We start from the raw sequence: 14,113 nt of genomic DNA, 5'->3' as shown, positions 1-14,113 counted from the left end.
CCCATCTCCCTATAAGGGTGCTAAGAGGCGCCTTTTTGAATCTCCTCCGTATGCAGCCTGCAGCTCCTACCTCCTTAGATCTCTCCGGGGATCGATCTCCTACGCCTTCCTGACCTTCCGCCCCTGGTGCAGATGGACAGCAGTCTAACTTCGTCATCCGACGGGCAACAGTCCCTTCGGGGCAAAGGGTTGCCTCCCACGGGGGGTGCTTCCTTTGCGTGTCAGGGTTCCCCTGCGCCCCCTTCTGCAGTGTTAGCGCACAGGCGCTCTCCTGCTCATCAGCGTTTCCTGATCGCTAGCGCTCTCCTGTTCGCCAGTGCTCTCCTGTTCGTCAGCGCTCTCCTGATGATCGTCGCCCCACTGCTCGCCAGCGCTCTCCTGAGGACTCCGAACATCCTGCTGTTCCTGTTGTGCGCCCTGCGCGCCATCGGTCTCCTGAGCGCTCTAGATCTCCTGCCCGTCAGAGCGCACCTGAGCTTCCAGTTCCTGATACGCGCCCTGTCCGCCCACGTTCGCCCGCGCAACCTAGAACTTCGGTTCAGGTCTTGGACAAGGATTCTTCTTCTACGCACAGGATTCCACGCGTCGCCCTTCTGCTCGCCAGCGATCACCAGCTCGCCAGCGACCACAGACGCGTCAACGTTTGCCTGCTCGTCAGCCATCTCCTGCGCGTCAACGATCGCCATCGATCTTCCACGCGTGTCAGGTCCCCTGGACACCATCAGTAGCGATCTAGCACTTGCCTGCTGTGGACCACGATCTCCGGTAGCTGAGTCTTGCCGTAGATCTTCCTCCTGCTCGCCAGCGCTCACCTTTACTTCTGTCCTTCTGTGCGCCAGCTTCCTTCAATCGCCTGCGCACATCTGCGCGCCCTTTTCTGCCACGCACCAATGGGCGCCAACAGTTTTCCTAACCGTCCAGGATCGCCTGATTGACAGCTCGCATCGGCGCTCACCTTCCTGATGCACCTGCGCGCCTTCTGATTAGCGCAATGCGCGCTAATCATCCCTAGTCTCTTACGCGTCAGCGATCTCCTACGCGCCCGCGTGATTCTTCGCCTGCGCGCTTGCGTTTTGTTAACGTACCACCGCTCGCCAACGCGCCATTGCTTGCCGACGCGCCATCACTTGCCAACGCGCCTTCGCTCGCCAAGACGCGCCATCGGTCTCCCGACCGCCTGCACTCACCCGCGCGACCACACGCCCACGTGCCCGTGCGACCGCACGCCCACGTGCGCACGCGCCTGCGCACATGCACTCCAATGTTCGCCGAATTAACGGTGTTTCATCGCGCGAACCGACGGTGTTCCATCGCGCGAACCGACGGTGTTCCATCGCGCGAACCGACTGTGTTCCATCGCACGAACCGACGGTGTTCCATCGCACGAACCGACGGGGTTCCATCGCGCGAACCGACGGGGTTCCATCGCGCGAACCGACGGGGTTCCATCGCGCGAACCGACATTGTTCCATCGCACGAGCGCCAGCTTGATTCCTGCAGTAGCCATTGCTTGCTTACGGGTCATCGCTTGCCTGTGAACTCTCGGATTCTGACCGCCAGCTCTCGCCCTTCCAACCATGCTCGCCCTCCTTCTGCGCTCCCTCGCGCACTTTAGTCCGCGCTCCTGCGTGCCCGCGCACTGGCGCTTCCACGTTCGGCCACACGCGAACCATTAATTTACCATCGCGCGAGCACCAGGGCGATTGCGACCGCGATTCCCGTCGGGGTTTCGCAACACGGCCAGCCTGGCGAGTCTTCTGGAGCGCGTATTTCCAGAACACGGTCTTCATCCCGTAAACGCAGAGCATGGCACGTGCAAGAGCAGGAAGAATCTTCAGAGAGGTCTGGGCAACATTCTTCTTTCCAGAACCTGGGTTAGCCCTTCCTCCTCGTCATTCCGTGGAAGGGTTGTGCTTGGGAGTTTTCCTTTCGAGATTTCTCCGTCGGGCAAGGGGTGACTGGTTTAGCCCTTCCTCTTTTCCATCCCGTGGAAGGGGCTTACCAGGTCCTTTCCCTCCTCGGTTGCGACCCGAGGTTTTGTACAAGGAAGATCCAGGAAGATCATAGGTACTTTCCTCCTCTCAGGCTCAAGCACCTTTGCGTTCCGTCGCCAAGTTTCGAACTTGCGGGCAAACTCGATGTTGGAGCATCTAGATGCAGTGACCGAGGGCTTCCCTTCGGGTGTCTCATCCGTGGATGTCGACAAGCTCAGACACACTTCCATCCTTGGGAAGAGCTTGTTTGAGCCCAAGGACAGAGACATGGACAGCTGTTGTGCGGAGGAAGTCTACTTTCGTGTTCACTCCTCCAAGGCACTTTCTTCCAGACCCTGCAGGCCTCCAACGCCTCTTCTTTCAGCCTCGTCGGCCTAAGTTATCGGACCGGCTACGGCAGCTAAGACAAGGTGTACAATAGCAGTCCCCTCCTGTCAGGGACAGGTGGCACGGGAGGCTCTCCCGGGGAGGCATAATCCTAGAGGGAGCGGCAGAGTTCACAAACTCTAGGATTGGCAACCCCTTCTTGCAGGTCTCACGCTGGGGGGATGCCTAAGGTTACTCATCCGGATAACAGCTTCCCGATGCAGATTCCTGCACGATCTCCATGATCAGCCAAAGATATCGCGCCTCGCTCTTACCATCTCTCCGTCTCTGTCAGCGAATCCAGTGTCACTGAACCTCTATGCCATGGGGTTGGCAAGAGTTTTGCCCGTTTGGGCAGAAGGATCCATGCCTTAGGAGAAGGTCCTCCATAGGGTCGTTGACGGCTTCATCCCCCGGCTGCTTCAGTCGATCCTTTCTCGTAGGAAAGCATCTGAGACGGGAGTTCCGTCGTCGACCTCTCAGCTCTGATCAAGTTTGTCGAACAAACTTCGTCCAGCGTGGAACAGCAGAGTCGATCAGACTGGTAACGAGGATGCAGGACTCCTTAGGCCCTGGATCGGAAGGACGGGTACTTCCAGTTTCCATTCCATCCATCTTCCAGGAAGCTCTTGGAACTCAGCCTAGACTACGGGTGTTCCTGCTTAAGATGCGGTGTGGCGATCCCGCCGCGGCATCGCAGGTTTTTCCCCAGAGAACTCTCCCTGCTTTCCTCGTGGCCGCTCAGGAGCAGGCTTCCGCCTCCTTCGCTTTTTGGAGGTCTGGTCAACTCCGGTAGGCTCGGGTTCGACCTTCTTCAACGCCGGGACAAGCTTCCGGGTCTTTACCAAGAGTGAGGGATCATAGTAATTTGCTAGGAGCCTTCTCTACTTCTGCCTCAACATCTGGAGTATCTAGCCATGATATTGAGTCAACGGCCATACCACGTTGAAAACACCGCTTCTCGTCCGATCAGCGAAGTTAAGCAACGTTGGGTCTGGTCAGTACTTGGATGGGTGACGCCTGGGAACACCAGATGCTGTTGCCTCCTTCTCCGAGCCTTCCCTTCAGTTGACTGTGGCAAGGCTGAGGAGAGTCGCAGTACCTGTTCTCAGTCAAGCAGAGCTTTCAGCCCTACCTTGGAACGTTTCTTGGCTCTCTTTTCCTCATTGACCCGTCTAAAGTCCCGAACGGTCGCCTCAGGATAAGGTCCCTGTGAGGCGGCCCAAGTTCCGGTGGTATCAAAGAAACGATTAACCGGACTTTCTGGCCCCTATGGGACCAGCGGAACGTTTAGATCTGCAATGGGGGTTGACCTATGGAACCTCTTGATGGGAGTGGATATTCTCGTCCTTTCCCCACATTTTGATGCTGTTCTCGGACTCATCAAAGAAAAGGGGGGGGGGGGGCATGTTCCAGTTCAGGCTTATGGTCAGGACCTGAAGGATACCTCCCCATCATTCAGGCAGGCTTAGGGGCCGTAGTCTGGCCCCTCTACAGATCGTACAGTTCCTGCCGAGTCGCTCCGTGCGTGACGACTTCATGGTACTGGCGTATTCCAACCAGCAAGGGACGCATTTTCATACCTTCGCATCTTGCTGTAGAGATACTGAGATGATACGAGGTCTTCTCAATACCACTATCGGCTCGCTTATTCCGGGCAGAGGAATGTTCTCTCCGACTATCTGAGCAGAGCCTCGCAGATAGAGAGTACCTGGGGGTCTTTGTCCTATAGTAACCAGCAAGTCCTGGCCTGAGGGACCTGATCGCGACAGCCTGGAACTTCAAGCTTCCGCTGTTCTTCCCCTCAGTCTCAGACCCCAAGACTCTTTGGAAAGATGCTTTCCGGTGACGGTGGGACAACATCGACGCCTGCGTCTTCCCGCCATTGTTGTCTGTTGAGAATGGGTCTCAACACGACCAGGTTGTCTGTCAACCTTTCGATGGCTTTGAGAGCTCCACTGTGACTATACGCAGAACGGTTTCCGGACCCTCTGCTTCCCCTGACAGAACTCCCGGGAGAGCTTCTTCCACAGCACAGGCTACTCAAACAACCACACTACAACATCTTTCACGAGCCGTTGCATCGCTTCGGCTTCACGCCTGGAGACACTACGCCGCCTCCTCAAGAAGAGACAACCCGCTACAGTCACGGAGCGGAGGTCGCGTCACCTGCGATAGTCATCCGCAGTGGTCTACCAGGCGAAGGGGAGAGTCTTCTGTGGTTGGTGTCGTGGGAGAGATACCTCTTCCCTTGAGGCCTCTTCTCCAGCAATTACGGAGTTATTGCTTTTCGGCGGGAGGAAACTCTTTTCCGCTCTCGGCAGTGAAGCCTATCGCTCAGCCTTTCCCTGGCCTTCAGGCTGAAAGGAATAGACTTTTTCCTTCCCACTGGACCTTTCTTCGCTCATGCGAAGCTGCGAACGTCCCTGCCCCCAGTCGGAGTGAGACCTCCTCCATGGAGCATGGTTTGGATTCTTTAGTCCCTTAAGAGATCTTCTCAAGAACCATTACGACAGGCCTCTGATCGTATTCCGTCTTGGGGGACGGTGCTCCTGCTCACTCTGGCCTCGGCCAGTGTGTAAGCAATCTTCATGGTCTCGTACGACTCCGCCCTTTCAAGAGAATAGGGGAAGGCAACATTCAGGTTCGCTCCTGAGTTGTTTTCAAGACTCAGAATCTTGGAGTCCCGGGCCTTCGGTCCAATTCCTTCAAGATTTCGAGTCTCCATTCTGTATCAGATGACCCAAACCTTCTCCTTCTTGCCAGTGAAGGAATCGAGGGGTTATCTTTGAGAACAGCTGCAGTTTGTCCTCACGTGCAGCCGGGTTGGGAGCACAGGGAGGACACGGGAGAGTCACCAGTATACCTCTTCAGCTCGGACTCAAGGACATTCATCTCGACCTGAATCCAGACCCTCCCCCGTCACGTCGCCCTACAGCACGATGTCGGATACATCGCAACGTCCCTCGCCTTCGAGTAGAACTACTCTGTGACGCAGGTGCTACAAGCTGGAGTCTGGAAGCGTCTAATGACCTTCACAGCCCGCTTCCTGCAGGACGTGACCCACAGGAGTATCGATACGTTTCTATCGCTCTGTGGTGGCTACACAACAGCTGGTCTAACCTCAGGCTCCTTTTTGGACAGGTAGCAGAAGGTTGAGGGCATTGTTATCAGGTTTTAGTCTGCATGAACGAAAGAAGTATGTCTGGCCCTTACTTCTTTCTTCATCATTCCTCTACTGGGGAAGCAGCATCCTGGTCTCTGCATAGCTGACCTGAAACCTCTGCAGGTAAACCATGCTTCCTTGTGTTCCGAGTATTGAGTCAATACTGTCGCGTCCCTCATACCCTGACGAGGTGGTATTGGGAACGTCCCAACCCAGAGTACCTTCTGGAACTCCAGGTCAACTGCCTAGGACGGGTCACACTTTCTTCCTTCACACACAAGCTTATGTAGGCCACACGTTTCCTTGCGGAGCAAGGAACTTGTGAGGTGCAGGGACTCCTTTTCTCGAGTGCGACTCACTCGGATTCTGAGTCCCCGGGTAAAGCCAAAGCCAGTATGGCTGGGGACTTTCCACCCTTCCTAAGGGGTAAGTCACCCGATGTAAATAGCGTGGTTTGTATTTCGGTTATGGAACAAATGACAAATTCGGAGATAATTTGTATTTTTCCTAACCATACAAACCTTAGCTATTTACACATATTTGCCCGCCAGCCCTGTCCCCCAAGTCAAGTCCTACCTCTAAGTGAAGTGAGACATTTCACCGGTGTGTGAGGGAGGGAGGGGTAGCAAGCTACCCCTCCCCCTACCCCTGCTAACTAGCGCGGGGTAGGAAACCCTCGTTAAAATCTAATGGCTCGTCATTTCAGCTACGCCGAAAGTAATTCCCAATGTAAATAGCTAAGGTTTGTATGGTTAGGAAAAATACAAATTATCTTCGAATTTGTCATCTTTATCCTTTATTAATTTGCAATATTTGTAAAGTATTGTTTAGCGTGTAAATACAACCGCATTTACTAAAGAGGTGTGCAATGTATTGTGCTCAGTACTGTTATCATGTTAACGAAAAAAAGACGTTTACAACATTTCTGTCTCTAGTTTCATGAGTGTATTCGCTTGTATTTAGTCAATGCTTTTTAACATTATTGATATCTTACCAATTTATGAAACGTTTTAAGCCTTTTCTAATCATAGATTGTTGAACAGATATGCTTATCAGTGTTCGTCTGATAAAAGTGTAATGGAGCATAACTCATTACAGCATGTCAATGGGTTTTCTTGTGGAAGAGAAGGCAGCAATTGTATGGAGAGGTCCCATGGTGATGTCTGCTGTGCAAAGATTATTACTTCGTACTGCGTGGGGAGAACTTTCACACCTTGTACTTGACTTGCCTCCAGGCACGGGCGACACACAGCTATCCATATCTCAGTTAGTTGAGGTTACTGGTAAGGTTATTCTTCCTATTTTCATATATTTTAGTTTTTTTTTTTGTGTGTAGGAATCTTAAGATAAAATATTACCTGTATTTTGTTGAGTATCACTTGTAGGTCACATTGCTAATATCTCCTAAGTGTGAGCTTCTTCACCTTGAAAAGATGAGAAAGATTAAAGAAATTTTCTCTTGCCATTCCTTATGTCCTTCACTCCAGGAACCATCCATTGCAGGAATGTTGTACGATGTCTTGAGATTGAACCTGCGATCTGTGCCTCTGTAAGCCAGCTTACCTCTAATTGCATGAAATTTCTGTGCCACGCTACAGCCAACTTTTTCAGTTGTGTTATTTTTATTTCTGAAGGTTTTACACGTGGCTGGGTTTAAGTTTTGATTATTTTAGTACAGGATTTTTTAGGTATATTTTGCCCCTTTCATGTCATGTGGTTTACTTAATATTCAGCATAGTAGCTGAGTTTTGGGCTATGATCTTCCCCTCTCCCTGTACACTTCGTATGGGAAGTGGTCTTACGGAGGTACTGTTCTGTGTAGTATTTGTAGATGTTAGGATTTCCCCTCTTGTTATAAGACAGTTATTATAGAAAGGATCACTACTGTTGAATAGAAACATTCTAAATTAAGATGTTGCTGTTCATTCACGTGGAAATTCCTTGTTTTCTGTGAAAACTGTCTGAAATGATTATTTTTTATTGAGATTATTATGATGTATGATTTGGCTTGTACTTTGACTTTACTTTTGAGTTTTGTGATAAATATTTACATGGATAGGCTCACATTGTCTTACTGTACTGTCATGGGTATTGTCATCTACATGATATCCCAATCTTTCCAGTAATACATTCTTATTCCAGTAATATTCTTATTCCAGTGTGGCGAGTCTATATTTACCAAACTACTATTTAGTACAGTATTCTAAACTATCAGACAAATTTCAAGGTATAGAGGGGAATTGCATCTTTCATTCTGTCCTTTTTGGAACTCAACACACATTCTGGTTTATAGGATGTTTCTTGAATAGACATAAGCTTTACAGATTTTCAGTTTACAACTTGTTATAAATGATATGGCATGATAAATGGGGGTAATAATATTGTTTTTTCTGCCTCCTGTAGACTTTGTTGGTATTCACAATTGTGACTGGTAATAAAAGTATAAAATTGACCGGTCTCATTGAAAGGGGTTATTAACCTGTTTTTAGTAGGTTTGGTACCTCAACCTAATGTAATTTAGAATGCTGTCTTTATTTTATCATTCTGTGGTAGACTTTCACTTGTCGTACATTGGTTCTTCAATTGTCCCACCTAATGTGTGACAATGGCTCTTACATGGGCAGCCTGTAAACTCTCGTCATTGTTTTTTTTTTTTTAGAAATGCTTCGAGATTAGGGTGTTTTTAAAAATGGTAGATCCCCTCTGCTTGTGTATTTAGTGCAAAGGCTAGGGGAATAAGACAGTTCATGGTAGAAATGGAAAACTTAACAAGAAAGTAATTATTTTTCAGGGAGTAATTCATATCGGGAACTTCACTTTTGTCTTTTTCTAGCTACAGTGAACCCTCGCTACTTCGCGGTTCGACCATCGCGGATTCACCACTTCGCAGGTTTTTTCCATAACCCATATATATATACATATCGCGGATTTTCCGGAAAATTCGAAAATACCGCGAAATCTGAAGACAACCAAATACGATACAGTATTTTGTTACCTGTAATTCCATTAATACTGTAATTAGTAATATCTGCTCTTACTGATTGTTCATTGCATTACATATGATATATAATTCAGCACAGAAAGAAATAAAACACGAAAAGAGAATGTGATCATACGATAATACAGTACAGTACTGTATACAGTACGTAGTAAAATTAAATCGAACATGAAACGCAAATCAGATGCAGTCATACCATATTAGAATGGTGTAAAGCTGCTGATGGCTACTATACTACAAATGTAATGGATGTGCATCTTTTCCATGATTCTTTTGTATGTACAGTATACGTACGTAGTACTGCATCCAATAATATTCTTTGTTGCAAAAATCACATTTCGAATAAGCGTACGAGAGTGAGAGAGATAGAGAGAGAGAGAGAGAGAGAGAGAGAGAGAGAGAGACACATCCTACAAAAGAATAAAATAGCATACGTAAAGCTATTACGTGTATTATTGTTGTTGTTATTATTATTATTGTTGTTGTTGTTAATAAAATTATTATTGTTATTATTATTATCATTATTATTATTATTATTACTGTATTATTATCATACGATAATTCAGTACTGTATACAGTACGTAGTAAAATTAAATCGAACATGAAACGCAAATCAGATGCAGTCATACAATATTAGAATGGTGTAAGGCTGCTGATGGCTACTACTGTACGTACAGTACTACAAATGTAATGGATGTGCTTCTTTTCCATGAATCTTTTGTATGTATACGTACGTAGTACAGTACTGCATCCAATAATATTCTTTGTTGCAAAAATCACATTTCGAATAAGCGTACGAGAGAGAGAGAGAGAGAGAGAGAGAGAGAGAGAGAGAGAGAGAGAGAGAGAGAGAGAGAGAGAGACACACATCCTACAAAAGAATAAAATACTGTAGCATACGTAAAGCTATTAAATATTGTTATTATTATTGTTGTTGTTGTTAATAAAATTATGATTGTTATTATTATTATCATTATTATTATTATTATTACAGTACTGTACTGTATTATTATTATTATTAATACTGTACGTACGTACGGTATGCGCGGGGTATCTTGTACGAGTTGGTAACCTACGCATCATATACTGTAAGACGGGTTGTGATTGGTTCAAGCGCTGATAGATGACGAATCAGAACTCAAGTTTTGTTATCTAGCCTGTGATTGGTGTTTTGCCATCATCTCCAGCTTCCAGCATCTAGGTTCTCGCGGGCCCGGGTCGTCCACTCTCTGTTCCCGCGTATCGCTGAGTAGACGTTCTTAAGTTTGTGAAGTTTACAGTAATCTGTGCTGTGTGCGACCTTTTTAAGTTGAACTTTTTGTCAAATCCTACTGTACAATGGCTCCCAAGCGTTCTGCTTCTACTAAGGCTGGTAGTGAGCCTAAACGCCACCGAAGGATGAGGACGATTGCTGAGAAGGTTACGCTTCTCGATATGTTAAAAGATGGTAGAAGTTACGCGTCCGCTGCGCGCCATTTTGGGATCAACGAATCTACTGTTCGCTATATCAAGAAGGACGAGGCGAACATTAGAAAGACGGCAGATCAGCGAAGCGAGTCGTTACAACGCGTAATAAAACGATCGTACGCATGGAAGGTGCTTTAGCTGTGTGGATTGCCGACTGCCGGATGAAGAACATAGCCTTGGATACGAACACCATCCGAACAAAGGCTTTGAGCTTGTATCAGAATTTTGCTGCAAAGGAACCTCAAGACGACGACGGCAACCATGCTGAAGAAGATGATGATGCAGATGATCCTCAACCAGGGACATCCACTGATTCCCAGCCTCAGAAACGTTTTTCTGCCAGCAAAGGATGGTTCGCGAAGTTTCAGAAACGCTTCGCTCTGAAAAGCGTTTCCCTGCATGGCGAGGCTGCTTCGGCTGACACTGCCGCTGCTGAAACTTACGCGAACCAGACATTCAAGAATATTATCGCCGAAGGTGGATACAAGCCGGAACAATTCTTTAATATGGATGAGACCGGCTTGTTTTGGAAGAGAATGCCGTCGCGAACTTTCCTGTTCAAAGAGGAAGCCAAAGCCTCTGGCTTTAAAGCATTCAAGGATCGCGTTACCCTCGTGATGTGTGGCAATGCTGCTGGATTTTTGCTAAAGCCGGGGCTTATTTATAAGTCGAAAAATCCTCGCGCTTTGAAAAATAAAATTAAGAATCTCCTTCCCGTGTACTGGATGCATAATCAAAAAGCATGGATTACGAAGATGCTGACCTCCAACTGGTTCCATCAGTGTTTTATCCCGCAAGTCAGCAAATATCTCTTAGAGAAGGGCTTGCCATTCAAGATCCTTCTCCTTATGGATAACGCTGGTGGACACGCAACTGACCTGTCGCATGAGGGCATTCAGGTTGAGTTCCTGCCACCCAACACCACGTCATTAATTCAACCGATGGACCAGGGGGTTATCAGGGCGTTCAAGGCCCTCTACACGAAGAACACCTTGGCGGACCTCGTTGCGTGTGTGGATGCTGCCCAAGATGATGAGGATGAAGATTTTAACTTGAAGGCGTACTGGCGGCAGTACACCATAGCCACGTGCCTGCAGAATATTCAGAAGGCACTTCAAGAGATGAAACCTGCAACTGTGAATGCGAGCTGGAAGAAGTTGTGGCCCCAGATTGTTTACGACGACGAGGGATTTACACCTGCTGAAATCCAACACTCTGCAATACGCAAATCTGTGCAGTTGGCTGCCATAATTGGAGGTGACGGGTTTGGCGACATGACGACTGAAGACGTCGACGAGTTGTTGGACTGCCATTCCCAGCCCCTAACTGACGCAGACCTCGAAGACCTGACGAAATCGGCAAGCGAAGAAGAGAGTGAAACCCAGGAAGAGACCCAAGAAAATGTCGAAGAAACGGGCTTAACATTAGAACGGCTTGCCAAGGCCTGCAACCATGCGAAGGAGTTGAAAGAAATGTTGCAAGAGTGGGACGAGGATATGGTTCGGTCGATGCAATTCTGCAACAAGGTTAATGACATAATGACTCCCTACAAGATGCTCTTAGATCGAAAAAAGAAGCAGCGGCAACAACTTCCGATCACAATGTTCTTCCAGCCTCGCAAAAAAGAGCCAGTTCCTCCTGCTAGTACGCCTTCGGAAGAAATTGAAGAAGTTTCCCAGGAAGAAGTTGAAGAGGTGTCCCAGGAAAAGACACCTCCGTCTGAAGAGACGTAAAATACTACCTGGCTGCACAGTAGAACACATCATCAGCTTCATCATCATCATTTCTACTGTGCAGCAAATTCATCGCCATCATCATTCAAGTTTTTCTTCAACTTCTTTCGTGGTGAGTACAGTAACAATCTTTATTTTTTACTTTTATATTCTCACATTCTAAAACTGTATTTGTGCCTGTTTTATAGTTTAGTACTGTACGTACTGTATGCATTAAGTTAAAGGGAAGGTTTTAAAAGTCTACATGTTGTAACCTATCATATTTTTTTTGTTTAAAATTTACATTTACGTACGTAAAACAATCTCTCTCTCTCTCTCTCTCTCTCTCTCTCTCTCTCTCTCTCTCTCTCTCTCGTAAATTGATTTTTTATGTTTAAAATTTACATTTACAGTACGTACGTAAAACAATCTCTCTCTCTCTCTCTCTCTCTCTCTCTCTCTCTCTCTCTCTCTCTCTCTCTCTCTCTCTCTCTCTCTCTCTCTCGTAAATTGATTTTTTATGTTTAAAATTTACATTTACAGTACGTACGTAAAACAATCTCTCTCTCTCTCTCTCTCTCTCTCTCTCTCTCTCTCTCTCTCTCTCTCTCTCTCTCTCGTAAATTGTTTTCCTGCTTTGCTACGTACAATATGTACTGTACAGTACTGTATGATTTTATATAGATACGGTAAATTATATTTGTAAGGTAACATATTTTGTAAATGCTTTTACTGTAAATACTGTACTGTATCATTATTTATCACTATCATCATGCGCGTTAAATGCCTTGTTTGTTCTGAGCGTGGTTGTTTACTGAGCGTACAGTACTTTATGACGCCGTCGTTTCAGGCGGCGTCATAAAGAAAAACATTTCATTTGGAAGTCCTAAGAAAAATACGTAAAGTAAAACATTGGTAATAAAAAAATCAACATACTGTATAATCAATATAATCGATGCAAAAACTAACCTATACATATATGTGTACACTAAATGAGTTTGTTTCTTCATTATGATCAGAGATGAACGTAAACAAAACATTGGTTGCCATTTTTTATCGTGCTTTTTAGGTGTTTAGGAAACGCATGATATAAAATCGCCTTTAATATTTGTGCCTGTTTTAGTTTAGGGTGCTGTAGTACATGCATTAAGTGTTCTGTACATTAAAGGGTGGTTTGTTAACAGTACTACGTACAAGGGAAGGTTTTAAAAGTCCGAATATACATGTTAAATAAATAGGTAAATATGATGTCACTACTTAGCGGAATTTCACCTATCGCGGCCGCGTCTGGAACCTATCTACCGCGATAAACGAGGGTTCACTGTATACGATTGCTCCTGAAGTAGAGATTAGCTCTTCCGTTCAGTGTGGAAAAGTAGATTTAATTTCTGAAATGGCAATACTTGATTATAAGTTTTTAATAGTTTCCTGGAACTATTTCTTAACTCATATTAGTAGTGGGTAATTGGAGGATACTTTTCCTGGATAGTCTTTTATTTTCTATAGGGTTTTTTTGGGTAGGAAGAATTGATAACTGGACATTTTTATTATTTTCCTGGGAAAAGGCAAGAGCTGTAAGTTATAGTGATGTTTGCAAGTCATGATTGATAATTTAGTTAAGTTTTGTAATTATCACTGTCCCACCACCTAGAAAGTGTGGTACTGTACTTAGCTATGTGACCTATGGGTACTATACATCGAAATAAACATAATTTTTACACTTGCTGTACCTGTAGATCCCATTGTCCCTCCCTCCTCCCCATTTCAATAGGTTGTGTGTGTGTTTATCTAGAAGTCTATGACGACTTCAATAAATTAAGATTATGGGAAAGTTGGATTATTGAACTAGAGAGTTCAGGTTCGAACCCATGAAATTATGAAACATTCCAGCACAAGATGGTTCCTGTAGAGGAGGGTTTAGGGTAAGGAGAGAAAACATTTTTATTTTTAAGGTCGGGAAGCTCGTGCTTTGGAGAATTTTACAATTTGACCTACAGGTATTTTAATGTTTCATCAAAATTGCATTTTGGTATACAGTAGTTGACAATATTGGCTAAATAGATAGAATCTACAACTCACTTATGTTGCTCATTCAAAATGTCTTTCCATGTACCTGAAATAACTTAATAGGTATTCATTTTGTCATGCTTTCTCAAATCTTGTTGTTTTGATTTGTTTGTTCATGCATATGTGTATTTGTCATTTAGCCAAGAATTTAAGGAAATTGTAAAAGAAGGAAATGAATCGTTGGGTCTGATCGTGAGGAAATTAGTAGAAGTATTTATTAATGAATATGAGGAATGTTACTGTAAAAAAACAGAATGGAAAGCTTTTTGCAAAGTGATGTAATAAAGAATGAAAGTGACTAAACTAGTTACTTTAAAAATGAAACTGCAAGGCAAGCTCCAGG

The 14,113-nt window shown here is 45.7% G+C and overlaps 1 protein-coding gene and 1 non-coding gene across 3 annotated transcripts in view; both read left to right on the top strand.

Moving 5' to 3' along the window:
• Window positions 1-14,113, top strand: part of LOC137656790 (iron-sulfur cluster transfer protein NUBPL-like) — a 127,764-nt gene that overhangs the window by 110,902 nt on the left and 2,749 nt on the right. For both annotated transcript variants that reach the window (XM_068391086.1, XM_068391085.1), the window contains exon 5: window positions 6,625-6,809. In XM_068391086.1, coding sequence (XP_068247187.1) covers window positions 6,625-6,809 — 185 coding nt within the window. The remainder of the gene's footprint in view (window positions 1-6,624; window positions 6,810-14,113) is intronic.
• LOC137656925 (5S ribosomal RNA) lies at window positions 3,288-3,405 on the top strand. Its single transcript, XR_011047049.1, has one exon. It is a non-coding gene; the product is annotated as a 5S ribosomal RNA (ribosomal RNA).

This window comes from Palaemon carinicauda, chromosome 17, assembly GCF_036898095.1.
Source record: "Palaemon carinicauda isolate YSFRI2023 chromosome 17, ASM3689809v2, whole genome shotgun sequence".
NCBI classification, from domain to species: Eukaryota; Metazoa; Arthropoda; class Malacostraca; order Decapoda; family Palaemonidae; genus Palaemon; species Palaemon carinicauda.
The sequence above is the reverse complement of the archived record's forward strand: the minus strand, read 5'-3'. Positions and strand labels throughout refer to the sequence as shown.